General features: G+C 41.9%; 1 protein-coding gene across 1 annotated transcript in view; it reads right to left on the bottom strand.

Moving 5' to 3' along the window:
- Window positions 1-279: 279 nt before the first annotated feature.
- The window catches only part of LOC308302595 (protein phosphatase Slingshot homolog 3), a gene marked incomplete at its 3' end in the record, with an annotated part of 47,597 nt that continues 23,243 nt past the window's right edge, over window positions 280-24,633 (bottom strand). Inside the window, exons 7-17 of the mRNA XM_080746851.1 lie at window positions 24,504-24,569; window positions 21,787-21,969; window positions 17,446-17,539; window positions 14,287-14,415; window positions 12,796-12,842; window positions 7,272-7,418; window positions 5,073-5,273; window positions 3,413-3,638; window positions 2,696-2,788; window positions 1,509-1,634; window positions 280-456 (exon numbers count right to left, since the gene is read on the bottom strand). Coding sequence (XP_080602977.1) covers window positions 280-456; window positions 1,509-1,634; window positions 2,696-2,788; window positions 3,413-3,638; window positions 5,073-5,273; window positions 7,272-7,418; window positions 12,796-12,842; window positions 14,287-14,415; window positions 17,446-17,539; window positions 21,787-21,969; window positions 24,504-24,569 — 1,489 coding nt within the window. The remainder of the gene's footprint in view (window positions 457-1,508; window positions 1,635-2,695; window positions 2,789-3,412; window positions 3,639-5,072; window positions 5,274-7,271; window positions 7,419-12,795; window positions 12,843-14,286; window positions 14,416-17,445; window positions 17,540-21,786; window positions 21,970-24,503; window positions 24,570-24,633) is intronic.

The raw sequence follows: 24,633 nt of genomic DNA, 5'->3' as shown, positions 1-24,633 counted from the left end.
AGATTGAATTGAAAAACCTTAAACTCTCCATGAATGTTGATGTTTGAGAAGCAGTGATTTAGAGCTTCATACTGTATGTACAGTAGAACTTACTGTATGTACAGTAGAACTTACTGTATGTACAGTATAACAAGCAGTGACCCTTAGAGAATGGAACCTCCAGGGTACAAATAGAACCTCTGGGGTCTCAGAGACACCATGGTACAGACCAACACTGTTAGTGTGACCCCCCCCCCTCCTCCCTCCCTCCCTCCCTCCCTCTCTCTCTCTCTCTCATCATCACTCCATCTTGGCTCCGTCCGGGCGTGTCACTTCCTGTGTTGGTGGTGGAGCTTCCTGTCGGGGGGGCTCGGGGGAGGGGCTGTCCACGCAGGCACTCTGATGGACCAATCCCCTGCTGCGACCGTGCTGGCTCCGCCTCCTCTGCCTGGGAGAGCGACTGGGACTGGCCGGGAGCTGAATATATAAATATAATATATAGGAGGAACAAATTAATATATATATATATATATATATATGAATTATTATAAATAATAAGGCTGGGACTGGCCGGGAGCTGAATATATAAATATAAATTATTACATATATAAATAAATACATCTCATATAAGCATTGTGGTCCAAAATTAAACAAACCTATAGAGCAGTGAAGTCTGACATCATTTACCCATCCTACCTGGTTCACATTTTTCCCCCCCATTCTGAATTCCCACAGACCTTTTTCATATGGCCTCATATAAGAACTGTGTTCCAAACATAAACAAATGATCTCAGTGGTTTGACTCATATGGATATGAAGAATCAACTGATGGTGAGAAAACGCTAATGTTACTGTCACCCAATTAGTTACATTTTCACTAGAAACAGACTGTATGGATTCTTGGGACATGAAAAGTGTGCCCATGCAGTAAAAAGGTTGAGAAACACTGCTCTACATTCACATGACATACTGTGGTGTCTACTGGTTCATGTCATTCACATGACATACTGTGGTGTCTACTGGTTCATGTCATTCACATGACATACTGTGTCTACTGGTTCATGCCTACTGCATACTGTGGCTAGGATGGTACAGGGTGGTACAGGGTGGTACAGGTTGATGTCATTCACATGTCATACTGTGGCCAGGGTGGCTCTCACCTCAACCAGGCATACTTAATGAACAGGTGGGTGTGGCCACGTAAAAACATAATTTTTAACTCTTTCTGTACACTTTTTTTTTGGAAAAAACTCTTCCTTCTAGTAAAATCATAATACCACATCATCATGTTTTAGTGGGGAAATAAATCATGACACTGCACCTTTAATTAATAAAGTCATTAACCTGGTCCATCTCATCGTCCAATAAGCTGATACTGTTTAATTAATAAAGTAATAATAAAGTCATTAATAAAGTAATTAATCATTAATAAAGTATTAATCATTAATAACCTGGTCCATCTCATCATCCAATAGGCTAATAGTGTTTAATTAATAAAGTAATTAATAAAGTAATGAATCATTATTAACCTGGTCCATCTCATCATCCAATAGGCTGATGCTCTGCATCAGAGAGAACAGGTTCATCCTTCCACTGCGAACAGCAGACAGTGGACTAGGACTAGGACACGCCTCCTGAACATCTGGACACTCCTCCTGAAACACACACATAACAATTTACATTTAGGCATTGTAAGAGCCGTTTCAGCCATTTGCCTATTAATGACGTCACTGAAGTTGGAACATGGTCACGCCCTAATTGCCTATTACCAATTGTCTATTTAAATAGTTAAAGCTCTGTAATGAGGCGCAGGTGTTGTTGATGTGAGAGGCACACAGTTCTTTGACTGTGTTTGTGAGAGACTGGTGATATTTGGGTATTTATTTCATTTCTGAAGTATAGGACTTGCGCTGACAAAAAATAAATATAATTGATGTTGAACTTTATTGGAATGTTTGGACATCAGTTCTTGGGACACATCACACGTCTGAACTTCGATCTTGAGCGTCGGCAACCAGTAGCACCCATAGTATAGGGCAGGGGTCCTCAATAGGCGGACCGCGGTCCACGTCCGGACCGCGAGGCACCGCCGACCGGACCCAGGACAAATTATAAAAAATAAATAAAATAAAAACATGGAAGAATATCGTAACGTTTTGTTCCCACTTCTCATTGTATTCATTCACTTCTTTGCATGCGCTCTGAAGTCTGAGTGCGAGAGAGAGAGAGAGAGAGAGAACGGCACGCTGATTGGCTGATGCTGGGCCATAGAGTATTATGGGTTGTCATCTCTATGACAACGACGCGCTGATATCCGTTCATTTCACAGACTGCGGAAGTTTTCGAAACAGGCAGCACGAGCACCAGCGGTTTAGCTGCAGCCTGTAAACTAGTTATAAATCAGTGGGTTTCATTCGCGCACAAGCACAACATCAACGTGAATACGTTTGCAGGATGAGGATTATCATATTAGCGAGGGTTCTGTCAGCATCCCTGTGTTGGCTTATCTGAGTGAACGGATGGGGTTGTAGGGGTTGATCAGGTTTTGGAGGTACGGAGTCTTTGGGGACCCAAAAAAAAAAAAGACTACAGACTTTGACTGTTGTTTGCATTGGTTTTATAGTTAGCGGGTGCTGAGTGGTGCCAGTAGGGTTAATGATACCACCTTAGTCATTATGTGCCATTAATTAATCATAAACAGTCAATTGTCACTGACCTTTTGACCCTCATTAATGGTGATGGTGGGCGTGGCTGCTTTTGGAGCATCCTGATTGGTCGCTGACTGTGGGGCGGAGTCTTCTTCAAACACCTTGATGTGTGTGTGTGTGTGTGTGTGTGTGGGGGGGGGGGGGGGGGGGGGGGTAATGAAAGAGAAAACAGTCAAAAACAGTTCATTCAAACATTCTCTGTAAAACACACCTTTAAGAGCTCTTCTTTCAATCTACACAAACAACACGTTGTGAGATCTGCTATTTTGATCATCTCTGTAAAACACACCTGTAGGTAATAATAATCTTTAATGTGTCTTCCCAGTCTGTTCAAACAACACAAGAAACAACACCTAACCATATAACAACACAAACACATCACATAGACAGATCATCAGTACCCCACTATACACAGAAGAACCCTCTTAGCGACGGGGGCGATTGTTTAGCAGATTGTTAAATGCAGCAATGGCTGAGGGGACAAAACTCCTGCTAAACCCAACTTTGTGCCACGCCAAGGTTCTGTATCTTCACCCTGATGGTATTAGGTCGAAGTGGCGATGCAGAGGATGGTCAGTGTCACTTGTTATTGAGAGTGCTAAGCGTGTGATGGCCTTATCGTTCATATCAGACAGTGTGGGTGTGGAAGTCTGATGATCTTGGAAGCAATACGGGTGATACTGTAAAGGCTGTAGGGCTCTTATTTCACTCTACACAATTCTAACCTCTGTCTCAGCAGCTGTGTCCATCTCATCAGGACTGATGTCCACTCCTTCATCAGAGTCCTCTGAGTCTGCATCGATGCCTTCATCCTCTTCCTCATCCAGGTCTTCTCCTTCCTCCTCCTCCTCCTCCTCATCCTCCTCCCCCTCCCCCTCCTCCCCCTGCAGTGACAGCTGTCTCCTCTGGTCTCTGGACTTCCTCCTCCAGAGGGCGCTGTGGCGCTGCTGACTGGACATTAGAATGACAGTAAAATACTTTAATAAAACACATTACAAACTGACTGAAACACAATGAGAAGAGCTTTAATAAAACACATTACAAACTAACTGCTGACTGAACATTAGAATGACAGTAAAATACTTTAATAAAACACATTACAAACTAAGAGCTTTACAGAACATGTTGAAACAGTAAACATTAAAGGTAAGTGATATTGTTTTGTTTGTTTGTTATATGACTGTATACTGAGGCATTCACGAAATATCCAAATATTTGAATATTCGACTATCAAAGTCACTATTCGACGTTCAACGAAGTCAAATATTCGCTTTGCGAGGCGTAGTGAGCATGTAGATCTGCCACCTCTTGACAGTTTGGCCAGTCCTGTCCAATATTCCACTATTCGAATACTTTGAGGTAGAATAATTAGAATACTAAAAATCACTAATCATGCCCTAGTGTATAAGATACAGTGTATAAGATACAGTGAGCTCATTGAATGTTTAGTGGATCATAGATACTGACTCCAGCAGGTCAGAGGTCACCAGTTCAACACACAACACAACCTCCATCCAGAAGTCCAATCACTGAAGGAGGACGTCCCTTTTTTCAAGCTATCTGGTTTGTCAGTCCAGTATTGTTAAAACATTATAATAATCTGAGGGGCCAGAAATAATTGCCAAGGGGCCAGTTTTTAGGTGTACTACTGTAAGTCCAACTCCAACCAATCATATTGAGGTGTCTACATGATGTACAGCAGCTGCACCAGTCAGTGTCAGGAGGAGAGTGAAAACAAGCATCTCCACAGGGTTAGGGTTAGGGTTAGGGTTAGGTTAGGTTAGGTTAGGTTAGGTTAGGTTAGGTTAGGTTAGGTTAGGTTAGGGTTAGGTTAGGTGCTCTGGTGTCAAGCACATCTCCACAGGGTTAGGGTTAGGGTTAGGGTTCTGGACAGAATCTTCACTGTTGTCAACTAAAGGTCCCTCAGGACTCTTGCTGGGGTCTTCATTCAGTCCCACTTTGACTACGCTTGCACCTCCTGGTTCTCCAACATCAAGAAGCCACTAAAGCCACTCCGTTGTGTTTGTTTACAGAGAAAGATCCTAGATCCATATGTTGAAGAAAGGGGCGTTGTTTTCTTTCGGGAGCGGAGGAGAGGAGGGTAGTGGGGGAGATATTGTACTGTAGTGGAAAACATACTGTAGTGTACATATGAAAATGCGGTGCGGTGTCGTATCGTGTCGTGTAGTGTTGGGCTAAAAACTGGTATGGAAAACCGTCTTTTGACTACGCTTGCACCTCCTGGTACTCCAACATCAAAAACCACTAAAGACTAAGCTCCAAACCTCACAAAACAAACTCACCTAGCGTTGAGGATACCACTGTAGGGTTAGGGTTAGAAGCAGCGTTAGCGCCCCCATGTGGCTGGGTCCCATAAAGACTCACCTAGCGTTGAGGATCCCGTTGTAGGTGTGAAGCTGCCTCATGAAGCCGTCGTTAGGCTTAACGATGGGCCGGCGGTCTCGGACGTAGGCCAGGGCGACCTCTAGTGGCCAGCGCTGGGACTTCATGGCGAAGGCCACCACCGTAGAGGCAGAGCGGGACACGCCCATTTTACAGTGGACCAATACCGACTGACCGCTCTTCCTGCATAGGACACACACAAGGAATGTTTTTCATGCAAAACAAATGCTTGCAATGGATTCAGAATCATGAAAAACCCCTAGTTTGACCCCTCACATGCTACTTAAAGCAGTTTTATAATTTATTTAATACTATAATAAACTTTATTATGCAGGACATTTTCCTGCATAATAAAGTTAATTTCACCCCAACTTCCAGCAGCTGTCACAGATTTCCCCCCAAGGAAACTGAATTTAAATCTTTGTGAGATGTGTTTCTGACACGTCTACAAACACTTGGTGAAGAAATGTTGTGATTTGTCATTATTCTGATAATATTTCCTGATTAACTATACTATCTCCATATTCTAACTTTTGTGTTTTTTCCGTAAATGAATTCCCTACAGCATCACACAAAAGCAGTGGCGTCAGTTCAGAAAAAGCTAAGGTATGGCAACATGACTGGTGTCTTGCACGCGTGCAAGACACCAGTCATGTTGCCATACCTTAGCAACAGGCCTGATACATTTATTTTAAGAAGAAGTTACTTGCTACTGATGTTTGCAGGGCATTGTTGATGTCAATCAATCAAGTCACCTTCATTCAAGACAGATGATCTACTGGTAGATCTAGTAGATCTGGTAGATCTACTAGATCGACTGGTAGATCTGGTAGATCTAGTCCCTACTGGTAGATCACATCTACCTTTTGGGCAGCCTGGCGTATTGTGTTTCAAAGCAGAGGGTTCATCATGGACAAAACACCACCCAGTATGTGCACTATATTCTATGGTCCATGTCCTAACTAAGGATGTCCCGATACCACTTTTTTTCTGACCAAGTACAAGTACGAGTACTTAATTTGAGTACTTGCCGATACCGAATACCGATAAGTTAAGTTTCTGTACAAGTGCTTAAATAGTGTGTGGCGCTCCAAAATAAAATGCTTTAAATAATGATGTTGTCATGGCTAGAGTGAGAGAAGGTGAAAACACTGTTCATTAGTTGAACTAACACACACAAAACTGTGTCTTAGGACTTTTGATATGTTGTTACCAACATATTTATGAAACTAAATGGTATCTGGTGCTGCTGTGAGCAACATCGGACGAGTACGAGTACAGCAAAATAGACTGGTATCGGGGCGAGTACCGATACTGAGAGTACCGATACCACATCCCTAGTCCTAACCACATCTCCACTGTAGACCCTCCCCTACATCTCACAGAGACAAGGTCTCAATGTGTTGACTATTTTCTGAGGGAACGTGTTCACAATGTTCTGAACGTATAATACAAATCTACGTTGAACATGAACATAAAGGTACCGTATCTATAAAGGTGTAGGTATCTTTCCAATAAGGCAGCAGGTCAGTTGCTTCCACATCATAGACTCTGATGTTCATGTAGGGTGGTGTTAGGGTGGTGTATGGGTGGTGTAGGGGTGGTGTATGGGTGTAGGTATTACCTGGCTCTATCTATAAAGGTGTAGGTATTACCTGGCTCTATCTATAAAGGTGTAGGTGTCCTTCCAATAAGGCAGCAGGTCGTTAGGGTGGGGTTAGGGTGGTGTATGGGTGGTGTAATGGTACCTGGCTCTATCTATAAAGGTGTAGGTATCTTTCCAATAAGGCAGCAGGTCGGTAGCTTCAACATCATAGACTCTGATGTTCATGTAGGGTGGTGTATGGGTGTAGGTGGTACCTGGCTCTATCTATAAAGGTGTAGGTATCTTTCCAATAAGGCAGCAGGTCAGTAGGGTGGTGTATGGGTGTAGATAGGGTGGTGTATGGGTGTAGATAGGGTGGTGTAAAGGTACCTGGCTCTATCTATAAAGGTGTAGGTATCTTTCCAATAAGGCAGCAGGTCAGTAGGGTGGTGTATGGGTGTAGATAGGGTGGTGTATGGGTGTAGATAGGGTGGTGTAAAGGTACCTGGCTCTATCTATAAAGGTGTAGGTATCTTTCCAATAAGGCAGCAGGTCAGTAGGGTGTAGATAGGGTGGTGTATGGGTGTAGGTATTACCTGGCTCTATCTATAAAGGTGTAGGTATCTTTCCAATAGGGCAGCAGGTCCGTAGCTTCAACATCATAGACTCTGATGTTCATGTAAGTGAAGGATTCTGGGAAGAAGTTGTCGATCTCTCTGGTGACGTTCAGGATGTATCCAACACTGGAACCATACAATATAACAATACAATATTATAAAAATATGATATAACAATACAATATAACATCTCTGTGGTGATGTTCAGGATGTATCCAACACTGTAATCAATAAAATATATCAATATCATATAACAATACAGTGTATCCAACACTGTAATATAGTTTACAGTTTACAGTTTCAGACGCTTTTAATCCAAAGTGGCTTACAATAAACAGATAAAACATCACAATAATAAACAAGATAATATGTCAGAACATCAACAACAATATAACAAATGCATATGAATATCTATCTAGGAAACAATATAATCAGTCAAGAAAAAAAAGGTTCTAAAAAACCTAAAAACAAATGCTAACTAGCTACATGTATGGTCATTGGGCCCGATTCATCAATCTGGTCGTAAATAGGGTGTATTTTTTTCCTTAAATGTCATCTTAAATTTCAGTAAGTCCAAACGTCAGTCAAATTCATCAAGCAGTGTGTATATCCCATTTTGTGCTTATCCACAGGTGTATGTCATGATGAATTTGGACGTAAATTTAAGTGCAAAAACAAGGGTAAAAACGAGAGAGCAGCTTCCATAGTACTTATGGCTGGACCATATATGGTAGAGAGCATGACTAAGCACTTTATGATCTGGGAACCTATTCACACCATAGGCTACTAGAAATTAATCACAACTTAAACTTGGCTATGCTGTTGAACTTAATTGTGTCTTGTCAAAAAAAAAAGAGAAAATCAATCACAAAATAATAAACATGGGATGGATATCATAATCCTTTTCTACTGAACATTGCCAAAAAGATAATGTTGAAGGAATATACAGCTGCTTTCCGATATGGACCAGACCAGGTTGTGAGCTTTATTGATTATTTATCCTATATGTATATACTGAGGGGAAATTCTTTTTCTTAATTAATATTTCAACACTGTCCTGTAAAGCCACATGTATTCTTATCAGACCGAAGGTAAGAGTTATTTTGCTTTTGTGTGTAGCGTTGTGTTGATGTGATCAATAGGCCTACAGTAGCCTAATCTATTATAAATTAAAGCCTAATCAGTGGAGGGTCGCGACGCCCCCCACCTTCTCGCCAGCAGAGGAACTTGAACTTGGACTTGCTGCATGTAAAAACGTCAACTTGTCTCGTCAAAAAACAAAGGAAAAAAAGGAAAGAAAAACATATCGGCATCACATTGACAACATAGGATATGAATTAAAACTGTTCTGATCCCGCAGATTACAAAATGGATGCTGAACGTAATGCTCTAATGTAGACTATAATAGAATAAAGTGGTTTACAAGGTTCAATCCATCACGGAATAATACACTAAAAAATTATGTGGAAACATCCACAAAGTGAAACACTGCTATTCTTCATCAGAGGTAAGAATATAGGCTAGTGGCAAATACAGTAGGCCTAGGTAGTGCAGTGGGTCTCAACCAGTGGTCCAGGGACCACAGTGCTGTGCTGGGGGTTACAAGTGTTCTGGTGGTCTCCTGCTAAATGAAGGAGAGTTGGTAACCAAACAGACCCTTGGGCCTTTATAGATCCTTAACTCTTTAAAATGAAACCAAATGGACGAGTGCGGGCAGTCATCATGCGGTGCATGAGTGGTCGCCCATCGGCGGGTCCATTTGGTTACAAACTCACTGACAGCTATTCCACAACTGAATATGTAATTGTTTGACAATTGACATATTCTTTTATTTTTTAAATACATGTGTTGGCACATGATGGGCAGAATGGACTAATAAATATTTTATTTGATGTATGGCACAATTTAAAATTGATTTTGCATGAAGAAAAAAGCATCCTGAATATAAGCAAAGATTTACACCATGGTCGGAGGTGGTGTATTTTCCATCGTATTTCCAGCACAAATCCAAGACCAAAAAACATTGATGAATTTGACCCCGAACTTGAGAATCGTCCTAAATGCCGGTAAGAACAAAATATGATCGTATTTTTGGTCTTAAGTGCTTGATGAATGAGGCCCATTGAGTTTCTGTAGTGCTAAGGGTTTAGGTGGAGTCTGAAAAGGTGAGTCTTCAGTCCACGGCGAAAGCTAGCGAGTGAGTCCGTTGTTCTAAGTGCGACAGGGAGTTTATTCCACAATTGCCCTGGGGTTTTTTATATATATAATGATAGAAATGTGTCCATTCTGTCCAACAGTGAAACAAACCAATACAGAATGTGTTATTATAATCTGGCATCAAAAGCGATCAAGAAAGTCAAAGAACAAGATGTTTGTGTTTTGACCAGTGTTCATTTTGACAGTAAATGTTGGAGCAGCAGGAGCGGTTTTGCAGTCTAAATCAAAAAGAGAGTCGAGCCGGAAGGCAAAGCTCTCTGTCTACCGAGCAATCTTCCTTCCTACTCTCACCTATGGTCATGAAGTGTGGGTCATGACCCAAAGTATAAGGTCGCGGGTGCAAGCGGCCGAAATGGGTTTCCTCAGACGGGTGGCTGGTATCTCCCTTAGAGATAGGGTGAGAAGTTCAGTCTTGGAGTAGAACCGCTGCTCCTACACTTGGAAAGGAGTCAGCTTAGGTGGTCGGGGCATCTAGTACGGATGCGCCTACATTTTTATTTAGTTTCAGTCACATTTTAGTCTGAAAGTTTTAGTCTAGTTTTGGTCCACTAAATATCATGATATTTTAGTTAACCCTAACCCTTAGTTGAGAGAAAGATGAAGCAGGGACCCCTTAGTTGAGAGAGAGAGATGAAGCAGGGACCCCCACAACCTGTTCATAGATTCCATATAGTTTCATTGTTTTACAGCACAATCATCAGTGTATTTTGGATTCATGTCAATTTGTGTTTTCAGATATTTAACCACTTGAACCGTCAATACTTAATAAACTTGACCTTTCACTCTGTACTTAGTCTGCTCTTTTCCCCCTCTACACCAAACCTCTTTGCCAAAAATAGCCGATCTACAAGCTCACAGTCACAACGCCGTTGTGAGCTTGTAGATCTGCTATTTTTGGAGACCCCCTTAACGCAGCGTTCTCTCTTGGATCAGCGAGGATCGATGACATCGTGGTCTCATCAGAGTGGAAACAAAGCAGACCACAATCTGAGCTCCTGCTGCTAAACAAGCACATGCAAGATAAAATGACTTTTCTTTTAGTTCTACTGGATGTCTTCTCCACCAGCCCCTCCCTGACACTTTAGACTAGTTTTAGTTCTACTGGATGTTTTCTCCACCAGCCCCTCCCTGACACTTTAGACTAGTTTTAGTTCTACTGGATGTCTTCTCCACCAGCCCCTCCCTGACACTTTAGACTAGTTTTAGTTCTACTGGATGTCTTCTCCACCAGCCCCTCCCTGACACTTTAGACTAGTTTTAGTTCTACTGGATGTCTTCTCCACCAGCCCCTCCCTGACACTTTAGACTAGTTTTAGTTCTACTGGATCTCTTCTCCACCAGCCCCTCCCTGACACTTTAGACTAGTTTTAGTTCTACTGGATGTCTTCTCCACCAGCCCCTCCCTGACACTTTAGACTAGTTTTAGTTCTACTGGATGTCTTCTCCACCAGCCCCTCCCTGACACTTTAGACTAGTTTTAGTTCTACTGGATGTCTTCTCCACCAGCCCCTCCCTGACACTTTAGACTAGTTTTAGTTCTACTGGATGTCTTCTCCACCAGCCCCTCCCTGACACTTTAGACTAGTTTTAGTTCTACTGGATCTCTTCTCCACCAGCCCCTCCCTGACACTTTAGACTAGTTTTAGTTCTACTGGATGTCTTCTCCACCAGCCCCTCCCTGACACTTTAGACTAGTTTTAGTTCTACTGGATCTCTTCTCCACCAGCCCCTCCCTGACACTTTAGACTAGTTTTAGTTCTACTGGATGTCTTCTCCACCAGCCCCTCCCTGACACTTTAGACTAGTTTTAGTTCTACTGGATCTCTTCTCCACCAGCCCCTCCCTGACACTTTAGACTAGTTTTAGTTCTACTGGATGTCTTCTCCACCAGCCCCTCCCTGACACTTTAGACTAGTTTTAGTTCTACTGGATCTCTTCTCCACCAGCCCCTCCCTGACACTTTAGACTAGTTTTAGTTCTACTGGATGTCTTCTCCACCAGCCCCTCCCTGACACTTTAGACTAGTTTTAGTTCTACTGGATGTCTTCTCCACCAGCCCCTCCCTGACACTTTAGACTAGTTTTAGTTCTACTGGATGTCTTCTCCACCAGCCCCTCCCTGACACTTTAGACTAGTTTTAGTTCTACTGGATCTCTTCTCCACCAGCCCCTCCCTGACACTTTAGACTAGTTTTAGTTCTACTGGATGTCTTCTCCACCAGCCCCTCCCTGACACTTTAGACTAGTTTTAGTTCTACTGGATGTTTTCTCCACCAGCCCCTCCCTGACACTTTAGACTAGTTTTAGTTCTACTGGATCTCTTCTCCACCAGCCCCTCCCTGACACTTTAGACTAGTTTTAGTTCTACTGGATGTCTTCTCCACCAGCCCCTCCCTGACACTTTAGACTAGTTTTAGTTCTACTGGATGTTTTCTCCACCAGCCCCTCCCTGACACTTTAGACTAGTTTTAGTTCTACTGGATCTCTTCTCCACCAGCCCCTCCCTGACACTTTAGACTAGTTTTAGTTCTACTGGATCGTATAGACTAGTTTTTATTGGTTGACAAAAATGTCTTACTTTTAGCCATCATAGCTTAGTTTTTATTTAGTTTTCATCAGTGAAAAAAGGCAGTTGATGAACATTTTATACCATTGTTTTAGTCGATGGAATGAACATGGTTTTTGAGTGTAAGGTTTTTAGAGGTTGATGAGAGGTCTTTAATTAGGGCTGGGACCTTAACCGATTAATTTGCGATTAATTAATTACAGAAAATTTACGTGATTAAAAAAATTAACGCATTTTAATCGCACTTAGTTTTTGCACCACAGAACCTTCAGTTTCGGGCATACCGATCATAGCGATGCACCAAGAAGAGACAACAAACACAAAGGGAGAAGTAGCCGTTCAGAGCGCTTTGCTTGGCCCAGTGGATGTGAAATTTAGATTTAAAAAACTCACTTGTTGATTCACTCGTACAACAAAATGTGTTTTACTTGAAAAAAAAATGCTTCTCGGGTCAAACATTAATATGCGATTAAAATGTGATTAATTGTGATTACAAAGCCTGTAATTAATTCGATTAATTTTTTTAATCGCATCCCAGTTTTTATATGAGAAGGAGATGATATGAAGATAGATGAAAGGTTTTTATATGACAATGAAATGTAGAAATAGGGTTAGGTGTGTGTGTGTGTGTGTGTGTGTGTGTGTGTGTGTGTGTGTGTGTGTGTGTGTGGTTTTAGGAGTGTAAAGTAACAGTATGAGATGAAATGAAGAAACAACTCACTTGTTCTTCTGAAGCTCCTCAGAGTTGGCAGCGTTCCATTCAGAACCCTACACACACACACACACACACACACACACACACACACACACACACACACACACACAGAGAGAGAGAGTTATGGGTGTCAGTAGCCCGTAGCCTGGATTACCTTGCAGGTTTATGTAAAGGCTAAATTATAATGTAGATATCATGTTATGTAGACTGATACCAGGTCATTCTAGAGTGTATATGGTTTCAATGTACTGATTATAGATGTTTTGATTATTCTAGATTACCATTTATATCCATTTGATATTGCCTCATATTTACCTGCTAACTGAGCGTCTGATAAATGTCTACATTGTAAACCCTTCTACGCTCCCCTGACCCCCTTTGTATATACTGTACTTACTGTTTGTATAGACTTTCTGTTTTTTGTTTATTCTTTCTTTTTACTAATACTACTGCATAGTACTGTGTTCTATCCGTCTGTCATTCAATGTTATATGAGATACTTTAATGGTTTCCTGTGGAAATAAGCTTAGTCTTTTCTAGGATCTCCTTTTAGTAGACCTTGTACCAGTGAACTGTACCGTCATGAAACTGTACCTTTTCCTATGCAAACTGACAATAAAGTCTTCAATCAATCAATCAAAACCAGAAAAAGAAATAAAGTGCTCGCACACCTCAGCAACACTGCTCTTCTCCAGACTCTTTGAGTGTGAAGAAGAGCAGTGTTGCTCCAAACATCACAACATTTATTTGGTGCAATAAAAGCACTTGTTTCACATGTGAGCCCTCAGTGTGCGAGCGGTTTTATTTATTTTTCTAAATCTACTCGTCGCTCAGCACCTGCCCAACTTGGGTCATAGATGTGCACGTAATCTCCCTTTTTACATTGTAAACCAGGACTACTCAATACCAAAAGTCCAAAAATGACAGCCCTATTTTGGAAGTTGAGTCAATTTTGTAACACTCTACAAAATTAAGAAAACACACAGAAAACAGACACATTTCCATCTATGAGGCCAAAGTAACCTCATTGAACAAAAGGATTGTCACAGAATTTAGGTATTTCTTTGGAAGAAATGTAATGAAATGATATGACATACAATAAAAGTCTTGTATGAAACAAGACAAACTGAAAAATGACATCAGAGATCATTTGTGTACTCCACCTAAACCTGCACCATAGCACTCGCCTACCCTCAATGACCATACATGGAGGCTAGATAGCATTTTTAGGTTTTACAAAACATGTGTTTACTGATTAGGTGCTTGGTCTGCCTACGTTACGCTATGTTGCTTATTGTAAGTCACTCTGGATTAAGAGTGTCTTCTAAATGCCTAAATTGTAAATAGATTTGTGTTGGTATTACCAGGCACTTTCTCTAGTCTGTATACAGACTAGAGAAAGACGTTTTTAGTAAAAGACAAAGACTCTTTAGTTGACCTGCTACAGGAGGGTAGGAGAGATACAGGGTTAGAGGTCAGAGGTCAGAGGTGACTCACCAGGTACAGGAAGTCAAAGATCTTGGAGGGTTTGTCCATCTGAGCCATGACCACCATCATCTCATTATCTATGTACTCCTTATATGGGCGCATGTCGAAGCCTATCCTGTCCTCTAGAGAGGAACGGACCTATAGGAAGACAGTTAACATTATTAACATATTCCTTATATGGGCGCATGTCGAAGCCTATCCTGTCCTCTAAGGAGGAACGGACCTATAGGAAGACAGTTAACATCATCTCATTATCTATGTATTCCTTATATGGGCGCATGTCGAAGCCTATCCTGTCCTCTAGGGAAGAACGGACCTATAAGACATTAACACATTAATATATTAGATATATAGAACATAAACATTATCAATGTATTCTTTACAGGGCCACATGTCCAAGCCTATCCTCTGTTCTAGAGAAGAATGGACCTACAAAACATTACCATGTTTGGTCAGTAGGTGGCAGTGTGAGACCATTATAATGGACCAAGTACATGTTAAACAGTTCATTACAGCCCAGAGTTCATTCTGTTGACTGCAGGTGTGCACAAAGCTCACACTAATAACAGCTCACAGCAATATTTGAGGTGTTTCCCTGAAGTTCTGAACTGCCTTCACTGAATGTATGTGTGTGTGTGTGTGTGTGTGTGTGTGTGTGTGTGTGTGTGTGTGTGTGTGTGTGTGTGTGTGTGTGCGTGTGTGTGTGTGTGTGTGTGTGTGTGTGTGTGTGTCAATCCATGCTTCATTTTATAGAAGAATCTTCTGAAGTTCTGTTGTATTCTATTGCTGGTCTGGCCAATGTCATCCACGCTGCGACCATCGCTACACCTCCCCCTTATTTTATTTTTTTCAGATCTGCACTGATGGAATCCTCCAGACTGAAATCAGTCCCCAGGACTGAGAACTTTAACCCCTGTGACTTAAGCCCTTTGCACACAGGACAGTTGCATTTTTTCGTTTGTTGCATGAATAAAACACATTGGATTTGGTGTGCAAGGCTGTGTGGAATCGGCGCTGCGGATCCCAAAAGGAGTCATAAAAGGAGTGATGAGTTTTGTACCACATGCGACAAGACGCACAAATCGAACTGGGTTCAATCGAGAGAAAAAAACGCACGGCCGCAGCCACTCGTCGCACGGCTAATTCAGATCCGGAGTGCATGAGGTCGTAGAGAATCATTGTTTTCTTTTAAAAAAATGAAATTGTCCGTTTTATCCGTGCGGATAAACGCGCCTGTGTGCAAAGGGCTTAAGACTAAAGACTAAGATGACTAAAATAGGACTGAAACTAAATGGTGTGTTTTTCAAAATCTGAATTGTTGTTTTTGTTGTTAAAGTAGTTCACCCCCAAAATCACTTTCTTTCTATGGAGTACTCAAACCATGGAGACTTTGTGGCCTTTTCCACCAGCAAAGAACCAGTTCTCGTTCTTTCTCCCGCCTATGGGATGGCAACTTTCTTGGAACCGTGGTTCGTTCTTGTGAATAGTTCCGAACCATCTTTTACTGTTCAGAACCAACTGGGTTCTCGGTGGAAAAGCTCACATCTGGTTCATCCCATAGGAGGGAGAAAGAACCTCTGGTTCATCCCATAGGAGGGAGAAAGAACCAGAACCGGTTCTTTGCCAGTGGAAAAGGCCTCTTTGTGTTGGTTTGAACCAATGGAAAGTTGTAAAAAAAACTCCTAACTCCACTGTTGGATGTTTTACATGTTCTGAACCAGACAGCAGAGATACTGTATGTGTAGGTTAGAGTTAGAAATATGATCTCACCACCTTAGAGGTGAGGTTCCCCTGACCATTAATATAATATCCTACATACAGTATCAGATGATATGTTATGTATCAGATATCAGATCTATATATATTTGATCTCATCCACCATTATAAGCTTTTTAATAAGCTCAAACTTAGGGGTGTACCTAACTGTCTGATTCGCATCCTAGTCTACTGGTATGCAAACCAGCAAATGCAAGTTAGATGGGGGAGCACATTATCCACCCCCTTTCGCGTGGGTAATGGCGTCCGTCAGGGGGGGATTTTAAGCCCCGCCCTCTTTAATTTATATATGGATGGTTTATCCAAGCAGCTGGGAGAATGTAGGACAGGATGCATGATGGGTGATACGCTAATTAATCACTTCATGTATGCAGATGACCTTAGCATCATCTCCCCCTGTAGCAGTGGATTCCAACAGCTTCTGAATATCTGCTCTAACTATGGGTTAGACTTTAACATCAAGTATAATGCTAAAAAGAGCATGGTCTTAATCTGTAGAGCTAAGGAAGATGGGGAGCTCAGATTTCCTAATTTTCACCTGTCTGGGCAAACAATATGTGAGGCTAAAAGCACAAAATATCTTGGTCACATTATCACAGATACCCTTGAGGATGATGAAGATATGTTCAGACAGAGGAGAATGCTTTATGTACAAGCGAATATGTTGGTCAGAAAATTTCATCACTGTACTACTGAGGTTAAGGTAAATCTGTTTAGAACATACTGCACCCCCCTATATACAGCACCTTTGTGGGTGAACTATAAAAGGGGGAGCCTACAAAAGCTACAAGTAGCCTACAATGATTGTTTAAGAATCCTGTTAAATAAACCCAGGAGCACCAGAGCTAGTGAGCTCTTCTGCTCCTTAGGTCTCACCACATTCATGGCTCTCTTAAGACACCTGACATATAAGTTCATGTGCCGACTGGACTGTTCATTAAATGGATTAATTGTGCTGATGACGGACCCCAGCCGTAGCTCTGTCAGGTACACTTCTACCATCAGAGGACGGTGGCATGAGTGCCTCTCTTGATCTGTAACCTGTGGGGCTGGGTTATTGGACTGAACTGTATTTATTCATATTTATCTTTTTTTACATATGTATTTTTATATTTTTATTCTCTTATGTGTTGTATTGTCCTTACCATGTGGGCCATGAGCCTGTAATAAAGTTTATATATAGATCATGTATTCACCATCTTAGAGGTGAGGTTCTCCAGATCTTCATAATTATAATATCTTACATATCAGATGATATTTTATGTATCAGATATCAGATATCATATATTCACCATCTTAGAGGTGAGGTTCTCCAGACCTCCATTAATATAAAATCTTACATATCAGATGATAGTTTATGTATCAGATATCAGATCTATAGATGATATTCACCATCTTAGAGGTGAGGTTCTCCAGATCTTCAGTCCTCATGATGTCTCTGAGATGTTCTTTAATCAGCATCTCCTTGGACAGCCTGTCTGATGAGCTGTACACACACACACACACACACACACACACACACACACACACACACACACACACACACACACACACACACACACACACACACACACACACACACACACACACACACACACACACACACACACACACACACACACACACAGTGTTTGCATTAAGGCTGTGCAATATATCGAGTTATGATTATGAAAGGAATACATATCAGTGAAGACGCCTTGAAATGAGGTATTGGTGTATGTGTCAAATTAATGAACAGACACACTATTCATGCACGTAGCACACGTAAAAAAGCATCTGTAACCAGGTGTGGTTATTTCAATAAAACCATTGTTGGGAAATGTAAATAAGACATTTAATTTCTTTATTCTATGTGTCCTGTGCAGTGTGCAATGCAATTATGTTTTACTAATGAGTAATATCAATATCGAGGTATTGAATATGGAAGGTTTTCCTGATATCGCCCAGTCTTAGTTTGCATGTAAAGCCTTTTCCACAGAAGGTCTAAACGTATAGAAGTCATTCTGTCCTCCACCCGTCCACCATGGCAGGGGTTTTCAAAGTGGGTGACGGGGCACCCTGGGGTGCCGCGACGCGAGATCATTTGATAATATTTGGAATTTATTTGGACACTTGAAAAAATATTTAGTATCATTTTAAACTTGAAGTACTAAGTTATTTTCAGTCAGTTCTAACCAAAATGGCTGTTATCTCAATGTTTTCCTCACAACATAATCACTAAAATATCATCACTGTCAGGCAGAAACCTCTGTCGCACAAAACTAGTGAAAACAGCAGATCTACAAGCACACAGCGCCTCGCATCCTAGTTTAGTACATTCTATAGATGATAAATACAAAACGAACGGTTTTGGACATACAAGGTTTCCACCCGACAACGACGATATGCTATAAATATAAGGTGCTGGGAGTGAAAATTATAATGTAGGGGTGCCTCGGATTAAAAAAACATTTATGGGGTGACCTGAGACAAAAGAGTTTGGGAACCCCTGCACCATGGCATGGTGCACCACTGTTTGGATCATTCCCCACAGCCACACCTACACACACAGCAGAGCTGCTTTCATTGGCTGCACAGATCCGACGGACGGATAAGATTTGAATTAAGTTTTTTGAGATTAACTTTATTCAAATTAGATCTGTCCTTGTCAGTCTGTCAGATATGGGACATCATGGTGAACTTTGCCGTATCGTAGACGGACTGTCATGCATCATGCTCCCATTGGAAATGAATGGAATGGGTGTGATCACATGGATTTCACAGTCTGTCTGAAACCTCTTAAGAGTGTGTTATATATTATAAGCTGCTACTACAGATGGACGGTTTACAATCTTCAGGCCTTACTGCTATTAAACTGAAGATTTCCTGATAATGTTTTGCCTTTCTAATTTCTATGGAGAATTTTTGCAGAAACCGCAAATGTCAAGAAACCACTCCATTCCCAAAGCAGAATCCACCTTCAGAGGTAGATTTAAACTTCAGTCAGAGATGGTCATAAAAATAGCAAAAATAGCTGATCTACAAGCTCAATGTTCACCAATCCACTGGAAATCTACTAGGGATGCAGCTAATATATTCAGCCGAATAGGGCAATAGAATACTGAATACCGAATATTACCGAATTAGGCTATTCAATATTTGTTTTATTCTTTTGAGTTGATATTTCAATAATATGCAATAAGTTAACTGTATGGCATACTAATGTTTTGAGACATATTGTCTTTTATTACTAATTTACTACACAATAGTAAATAAATAATTCTACACAATAGATACATATATGTTTTAAATAACTGATCTCAATATGGACCCATAATCATGTAGCTCTACAACAGAGGCACAGCCATGACAGCAATGGTATAAAAATGGTTATAAAGTGAAAATAAAACATCACAAGGATGCAACTGGGACGTATCATCAGTGATGTAGCCTGGGGTCGACAGGTGTTTCGGGTCTCGCAACATCATACACCCTCGCCCAGGTGACCCAGCCGGGGTTGATCAAGTCCCGACTTACGTCCCAGTAGCTATCCACGATCAGTCCTATTAGGGAAAGACAGGGTCACTCAATGTGCAGCACCGGAACTACTCTGCCAGGATTGGGGGTGCTATTCTGGCGCGTGGAAGAACTAGGCTCTATGGGTTGACTCCTGGCTGGGCTCCTCCTAAGTCTCACAAGGTCCTCTCCTGCTCTCACCAGGTTCAGAACCTGTGCGTTGCACCAGACCCCAATCCAAACATTCCATTCAGCTGCAGCAGTTGAATGGCCCTCCTAAAGGCCTCACCGTGGATTTGTTGGGCTTCTTCCTCACGGAAGACACAGGCTGGGGCGCTAACCCAACCTGCTCCCGGATGCCGTCTAAATTCCGGCCGTCAACCGAGTCTCCGCCGGCCGTCAACCGAGTCTCCGGTGGTCACCAAACTATTCCTGGTTGTCACATAGTCTATTCCTACGAGCCACTATAAATAGAACTAAAAAAAATATATAATTAAAAAGAATGATCATATTCTTCCATTCCAATATTTGGTATTCAGATTCAGACCAGAATTCTCCACTCAGGCTAACATCTACAGTCTGGCCAACTGCAGGACGAGTGGAGTTTGGTCACATCTGTACTGTAGTCTGTATGTACTGTACTGTACTGTACTGTACTGTACAGTACAGTACTGTACAGTACAGTACAGTACAGTACAGTACAGTACAGTACTGGTACAGTACAGTACAGTACAGTACAGTACAGTACTGTACTGTACTGGTACAGTACAGTACAGTACTGTACTGTACTGTACAGTACTGTACTGTACTGTACTGTACTGTACTGTACAGTACAGTACTGTACCTGTACCTGTACCTGTACTGTACTGTACTGTACTGTAGTCTGTATTTATCCTCATCTAATGCAATGTGCTGCAAGGTTTAGTTCATACCATGTTTGGTCAGTAGGTGGCAGTATGAGACCATTATAATGGACCAGGTGCATGTTAAACACAGTAACTTCATTACAGGCCAGACTGGAGTTCATTTTGTTGAGTAAGACTAAAATACTACTAAGATTTTGATATTTACTAAGACTAAACTAGCACTAAACCATTTAAACAACTAAATAGTAGGGATGCAGTGATATGGAAATTCTTGTTTAAAATAACAATTTAGCCGATAACCGATACTGATATTTTTTTTATGTTTATATATTTATTTCCCCCCTTCATCTTCATTATAAGAAATAAGTGTTCAGAAATACAGCTTGGTAGACTGCAGATAACCAACACACCAACATAGTCAGCTATTTATGCTTATCAGATAAATATCAGCTTAGCACCATCGGTTAATGTCAGCTTTATTTGCTGATACCGATATTGACAGAAAACTGCAAAAATAGGCAGATACTGCTGGTGCATCCCTGCTAAATAGGACTAAAACTAAATGGTGTGTCATTCAAAAGACTAAAGCAACTTTCAGACAGGTTTTGCTGCGTCCTGGTAATTCATTTTCAATGAGAGGCGGGACATTATTTTGGAAGTTTAGGGGCAGAGAGGAGAGCTGGCGCGGTCCCGTGAAATTGGCCTTTGGTGTTGTCCATATTTTGAGGGCACAACGGCCAAATGCCAGGGCAGGAAGGCCATCAAATAAAACAAGATTTTAGTCCATTGAAAGAATTTATTGAATTTAAGGGTTTGGGATGATGACCTAATCTGCAGTGAAATAGATAAATGATGGTATTTACAATCTGATACATGCTCAGCCCTGCACCAATCAAAGTCACTGGATTGGTTTAAAGATGGGGACTTGAGGGACAGAATCTCAACAATGGACACTGCAGTGTCTACATGACAAGAAAGAGACACTGGTGTCTACTGTCTACATATTGACAAGAAAGAGACAGAGCTGAAGGAGGAGTCTACCTTTCTATGTCTATGGCTCTACCTCTGTGATCCACTGTCTCTGTGGACAGACAGAGTGCATGATGGGAGATGTAGTCTTACCTCTGTGATCCAGAGTCCCTGCGGACTGACTCCAGGTCGTTCATGGACAGACAGAGTGCATGACAGGAGATGTAGTCCTACAGACAGAGTGCATGATGGGAGATGTAGTCTTACCTCTGTGATCCAGAGTCCCTACGGACTGACTCCAGGTCGTTCATGGACAGACACAGTGCATGATGGGAGATGTAGTCTTACCTCTGTGATCCAGAGTCTCTACAGACACAGTGCATGATGGGAGATGTAGTCTTACCTCTGTGATCCAGAGTCTCTACGGACTGACTCCAGGTCGTTCATGGCGCTCCACTCGTTGAGGCAGAGGCGGTCAGACTCCACCAGGAGGCGGTAGTGAGGCAGCCAGTCTAAACCACAGCCTGGGATGATGGCTCCTTTAAGAGCGTTTTCACAGCAGCCATGGAGAGCCTGGAGAACTGACCTGTAAGATATAATACTATTTAATACATACTGTATACCTAACCCTAACCCTACACATCTAACCCTAACTCTGGGATGATGGCTCCTTTTAGAGCTCGCTCACAACAGCCATGAAGAGCCTGGAGAACTGACCTGTAAGATATAATACTATTTAATACAACTCTACATACATACTGTATACCTAACATATCTATAACCCTAACCCTACATAATACCCTAACTCTGGGATGATGGCTCCTTTCAGAGCGCGCTCACAGCAACCATGAAGAGCCTGTAATACTGACCTGTAAGATATAATACTATTTAATACAAACTGTATACCTAACCCTAACCCTACACATCTAACCCTAACTCTGGGATGATGGCTCCTTTTAGAGCTCGCTCACAACAGCCATGGAGGGCCTGGAGAACAGACCTGTAAGACCACGCATAACTGATCTATAAGACCACACAAACTGCATTATGCTAAACGGTGTTGAGAACCAGTTCATTCTCTAGAACCGATGCTACAGGAATCTCTTAATACTTTGATAACTTTGTCAAATCTACCATCAACACTGGATTAGTTTAAAGAAAATAAATCCTGTTGTTCTAACGCTATGGATGGACCCAGTCAAACATCTATAAACATGTAATAAGAGGATGTTCCCTCTTCAGTTCTTGCTGTCAGGTGGAAACCTTGTATGTCCAAAACAGTTTGTTTTGTATTTATCATCTATAAAATGTACTAAACTAGTGAAAACAGCTGATCTACAAGCACACAACGCCTCGCAACTTGTAGATCAGCTGTTTTCACTAGTTTTGTGCGACAGTCTTGTATGAAGAAGCAGGGCTTTGCTTTACCAAACTTGGAGATACGAGGTTTCTGCCCGACAGTGATGATATTTTAGTGATTATGTTGTGAGGAAAACGTTGAGATAACAGCCATTTTGGTTAGAACTGACTGAGAATGACTTTGTACTTCAAGTTTAAAATGATACTAAATATTTCTTCAAGTGTCCAAATAAATTCCAAATATTATCAAATGATCTCACGGCACCCCTGGACTGCCGTCACGGCACCCCAGGGTGCCCCGTCACCCACTTTGAGAACCCCTGGTGTAAGTATTTCTCACCACATGGTCTGCATAGAAACATTCTGTAGTGGATAGTAATAGAGTAGTGGTAGTGTTGGTAGGTTAATATATTATAGTATAACTCACCACATGGTCTGCATAGAAACAGGTGGTAGTAATAGTAGTATATCAGTAGGTTAGTATAGTATAGTATTTCTCACCACATGGTCTGCATAGAAACATTATGTAGTGGACAGTGATAGAGTAGTGGTAGTGTTTATATTATAGTATAACTCACCACATGGTCTGCATAGAAACAGGTGGTAGTAATAGTAGTATATCAGTAGGTTAGTATAGTATAGTATTTCTCACCACATGGTCTGCATAGAAACATTCTGTAGTGGACAGTAATAGAGTAGTGGTAGTGTTGGTAGGTTAATATATTATAGTATAACTCACCACATGGTCTGCATAGAAACATTATGTAGTGGATAGTAATAGAGTAGTGGTAGTGTTGGTAGGTTAATATATTATAGTATAACTCACCACATGGTCTGCATAGAAACATTATGTAGTGGATAGTAATAGAGTAGTGGTAGTGTTGGTAGGTTAATATATTATAGTATAACTCACCACATGGTCTGCATAGAAACAGGTGGTAGTAATAGTAGTATATCAGTAGGTTAGTATAGTATAGTATTTCTCACCACATGGTCTGCATAGAAACAGGTGGTAGTTGCGACCGTAGGTCGCATTTACTATCAAACCCTGCACAAAGTGTCAGTCCGTCAGTCCGTCAGTCAGTCTGTCCGTCTGTCTGTCACACCTCACACGTCACACTCTTGCCCTGCTCATATCTCCGCAACCGTTGCCCCGATCCATGCCAAATTTTGCACACACGTTCCTTACCTGCCAAACTACAACCTCCAAGGACCCCCGGAGCTCCAGGGACCCCCAGGTCCCTGGGGGACCCCCAGATGTAAAAAAAGACCAAATGTGCAAAAATGACCAAATGACCACTCCAACATGGCTGCTCACGGGGAATTCCCGGGGACCACCCACTCCTGGTGCTCCAGAACGGATGCCAAAGTGGTGGCGCCCCCAGTGGAGGACCCCCTCCACTGCAGCTCACATAAAATGCCGTAACTCGGGCTAGGAGCGTCCGGGAGAGCCGGGGCCGGTACCTATTCGTCCGCCTTGCCGGCGCGGAGACCCCAATCCTCATTTCTCACATGGCCCTCTTCTAGCGCCACCATGAGGCCGATTCTTGCAAAACACATTTTTGGACACTGCTCCTACAATTTTTGCCCTAAAATCACGCAAATCGGTACACAGTATGTCTACACTCATCCCATCAACATGAATCTCTCCCATATAGCGCCACCTCCAGGCCGATTTTTAAAAACACATTTTTGGACACTGCTCCTACAGATTTTGCCCTAAAATCACGAAAATCACTACACAGTATGAGTATTTCTCACCACATGGTCTGCATAGAAACAGGCTTGAAGATTCTGGTCTCTTCTGCTGAGGTCACACTGAACCCACTGTGGGGAGGGGGGGGGGGGGAGAGAGAGAGAGGGGGGGGGGGGGGGGACGGACAGATACAGT

The sequence above is a fragment of the Nannobrachium achirus genome, assembly GCF_963921795.1.
Source record: "Nannobrachium achirus genome assembly, chromosome: 17".
NCBI lineage: Eukaryota > Metazoa > Chordata > Actinopteri > Myctophiformes > Myctophidae > Nannobrachium > Nannobrachium achirus.
Note: the sequence above shows the minus strand (reverse complement) of the source record. Positions and strands in the feature narration are given on the sequence as shown.